At 36.5% G+C, this 3891-nt stretch overlaps 1 protein-coding gene across 1 annotated transcript in view; it reads left to right on the top strand.

Moving 5' to 3' along the window:
* KHDRBS2 (KH domain containing, RNA binding, signal transduction associated 2) overlaps positions 1–3891 on the top strand; it is a 625035-nt gene that overhangs the window by 603396 nt on the left and 17748 nt on the right. The window contains exon 11 of the mRNA XM_012647139.1: positions 3677–3735. Within this exon, the coding sequence (XP_012502593.1) occupies positions 3677–3735 (59 nt within the window). The remainder of the gene's footprint in view (positions 1–3676; positions 3736–3891) is intronic.

Here is a 3891-nt window from a genome sequence, read left to right as displayed (position 1 = left end):
TGCTCCATGTGATCATTTACAGGCAGAGGTTTCTTCCATGTTGCAGTCCATGACTTCCTTAGGCACTGTCTCTATCTGCATGGTAGGTGCTAGATCGTCACTTTGAATGCATTCTATGAACTGAAAAGGTGAAGGTGCACAAATCCGAGATGAGGATCTTCTTCTTAAATCATAAATGAACTCGATTGCCATCCTCCCCTCTGCACACATCCCATGTTCCATTCATTATTTTTATTATCTTACGTTATCCATTATTTTACGAATATCTTATATGTTCCATATTCCCTTTTTTAGAGTTCTAAAAGTTAAAATCCCCTCTTGTGTGTATCGCTTATGATGAACAATAACTGCAGCTTCTTTATCATGTTCTCTCTGAAGATTGTTCTTTTTCTCTCCCATTCAACTAAAATTAAAAGTGAGAAATATATTAAATTGTAATGCCACTAGATTGAGTTTGGTGCTACTTGCCTTCCTACAGCACACTTTGGGAAACATAATCAGAGGCTTACTCAGAGAAAAAGCATTGATCGTGACAAAGGCAGGGAGAAGCTTCTGTCAATGCCACCGTTTTTCTGTTTATCCCTATAAATGGCAATGCTGCTTGTTAAATCATTTTCATATGATTGCCACTTCTTGATCATTTAGGGAATCAATGTAACAACTCTCAGGAATTTGTCACACCTAAATGAGGATTCTGAATTGGGTTGCATCATTCTCATTAAGATAAGTATATGAAAGAAGAGATAAACCTCCAGCTACCAGCCAGTGGCATTAGCTTTCTACAGTCTCAAGTCATTAGAAGAATAGGGAGAAGAACACATTACCATACGTTTTTCCTGCACAGTTTGTATGTAAATATCCTGGGCAATGAGGGTTGAGCTAGGCAATTACTTAAATTGAAGTTAGTATATTATAAATTGCATCCCAGGAAGATAAAGATGATCAGACTTCCCTCTGTCTTTTCATCTATAGCATATAGACTTTTATTCTTTTTTCTTGTTCCTCTTTCTTTACTATCAATAAAATATGGAATACTTAATATAATGAGACCTGTAGAATTCCCTTGAGAGATACTGACAACCATGTTCAGAGAATGGGATGTATCTGTCTTTTCTTTCAATCTAACTTTTTGGCATCTCTCCCCCATCGTCCAACTTATACAATTGGGTTTTTGATATTAAGCCATTTTCTTGTCATACTTTTATATACTTAAAAGGAATTAGTAATCTTGAGATAATTTATCAATTAAGATTCAGGTGGAAGACAATGATCAACATCTAACTCTAAACCAATGAGTGTATTTGAGGGGAAAATATAATGTATTATAAATATTTATAGATACCTCAGAAGATTAAAATATATGAATTCATTATCCAAATACTTACTTAAATTAAAGTAATTTTCACTTTCTGTATAGTATTTTAAAAATTATCACTTTGTTACATTGGGTTACTCATTTAAATGTTGTCTAATATTCCTGCAAACAGTTAATTATTTTGTTCCATAAATATTTATTGAGCAGCTGTCATGTGCCAAACATTGTTCTAGAAAATCAGCCTTGAACATTGAGAGCAAATGAATAAAAAAGAGACCAAGTTCCTGTATCAAGAACCTTATATTCTAGAAGTGGGAAAGAGCAGATAAGTAAACAAACAAATGTGTGTTTGTATGTTTGCCTACATAACATGTACAGTGGTGATTGGTTAATGTCGAGATGAACAAAGCAAGGTAAGGATGGGTGAGGACTAGTAGATTAATCAAGGAAACCTCTCTTAAGTGACATTTGAGTGAGCTCTAAAAGAGTGAGAAAAGGGACAATTGGATAGGTACAAAAAGCATGTTCCAGGTAGTGGAAATTGTAAATGAAAAGGCCCTAAGACGATAACGTGTTTGCTATTTTCAGGGAACAGCAAAGAGTCCAGTGTGTCCTGAATAGAGTGAGCAAGGAAAAAGTGGTGGAGGGTGAGATCTGAGAAACGCCAGAGTTACAAATTGAGTAGGCAAAATATGAATTTTTTAAATTTTTTCCCTCAAGGATATGGGAAGCTATTGATGGATTTTGAGTAGAGAACTAATGTGATCTAACTTCCTTCTATAAGAAAGACTGACTGCTATGTGTGTAATAGACAGAGAGCAAGCAGGGCACAGAGACCAGTGAGAAGGATGTTGTATTTGTTTAAGTGAGAGATGGTAATAACTTTAACCATAGGCACAGCTGTGGAGATGTTTGACTGTATTCAGATTCTGGATGTATTTTCAAGGAGAAGTGAAAGAATTTGTTGTTGGATTGAACATTAGGTGCGAGAGAAATGAAAGGAATGAAATTTTTGGCATGAGTAACAATAATCAAGGTGTTGTCATTGATAAAGATGGGAAGAATTCAAAAAGAGCAGGTCTGAGTTGCCAAGAAAATAAATGTTTTTGTATTCGAACATGTTGTTTGGCATCCAAATGGAAACATACACTCGGCAGTTGGATACGTGAGACCAGAGTAGCAGGGGGGTGCCAACAGTGGGGATGTAATTTGGAAGTCATCAGAGTAGAGCTGGTATTAAAGTCATAGGCTCAGATGAGATTCCCTAGGGAGTATGAATAGAAAAGAGAAAAATTCTAATAACTGAGTCCCAGTGGTCTCCAGGATTCAGTGATTGGGAAAGTGTGAAGTTACTAGAAAAGAAGAATAAAGAATTGAAGTGAATTAAGAGACCCCTGAGAGAGGAGATCTCAGAAGCAAGCTAAGTATTTGAAGGAGCAGGAAATGATCAACTGTGTTAAATGGGGCTAAAGTAAATGAGAACTAAGTCATGACCTAATTGGATTTGAAAATACCATGATCTTGACAAGAGCTGTTCAGTGGAGCAGTGGGAACAACAGCAGGATTGGATGTCTTCAAATGCATATGGAGAAAGAGTCAGTGAAAAGAATGAGTAGAGTCCCCTCTTTTCAAGAAATTTTTCTATACAGGGATAAAGAAAATGATAGTTGCTAGGAGATATGCGGGCGAGGGAGGGCATTTTAAGGATAGGAGATGCATAAGATATTTGGATGCTAGTAGGATGCTGCAAGATAAAATGAGGACAATTTTAAGGATGGGGGGATACAGTAAGTATCCTTTGAGTAAGAAATGGAGGCAGAATGCCTTTTTGACAGTTATTGAAATATGGAAGCAACTAGCAAAATACTGGGTGAAAAGAAATAGCTTATATATTTGGGATGTGTGTAGACATGATGTAGTAGTGGTAGAGGGGGGTGTAAATATAGTTTTAGTGTTTGAAAGTGAAGAAATTAATGCATATTTCTGAAGACAACAGCATTAAAAGCCATACATGATTGACCAGATTGTCATCTTATATAGCACTTTTTCTTGGAAGCAGGCCTTTTATAACTCTCTTCTTGACATATTTTGAAGTATTCTACTTGTGTTTTAGGGGGAATTTGATTTATCAAATTGGAGGAGAGAGGTAAAGAAGTACTGAGGTGGCATGAAAAAAATCCTAGCACTCCTTGTCTATAACCTGTATTTTTCTCACTGAAGATTTCCTTAGGATTGTGTTTTATGCCTAGAAGTTCCTGGGATATCACCTTAACACACATTTTGCCTTCAAATTCCATACGCGTTTCTGGGTTGATTCCTCCTGATTACAGTAACATTGACTGCTGTCTGAATCTGTTGCAGTGTGCCTGAGTACTATGACTACGGTCATGGAGTAAGTGAGGATGCCTATGACACCTACGGTAAGACTTTTTCTTTACTAACACTCTGAAATCAGAACATCCATCAGTCACTGACAACTCAGAAATTATTTCTAGCTTCCTCCCCCCAGTTTTCACAGAAGTCCAGACTAAATTGATTTATGTAATTCCAGGGTGAGATTTGACTTACAGAGCCAG

Source organism: Propithecus coquereli, unplaced genomic scaffold (genome assembly GCF_000956105.1).
Source record: "Propithecus coquereli isolate 6110/MARCELLA unplaced genomic scaffold, Pcoq_1.0 Scaffold259, whole genome shotgun sequence".
Taxonomy (NCBI): domain Eukaryota; kingdom Metazoa; phylum Chordata; class Mammalia; order Primates; family Indriidae; genus Propithecus; species Propithecus coquereli.
The sequence above is the reverse complement of the archived record's forward strand: the minus strand, read 5'-3'. Positions and strand labels throughout refer to the sequence as shown.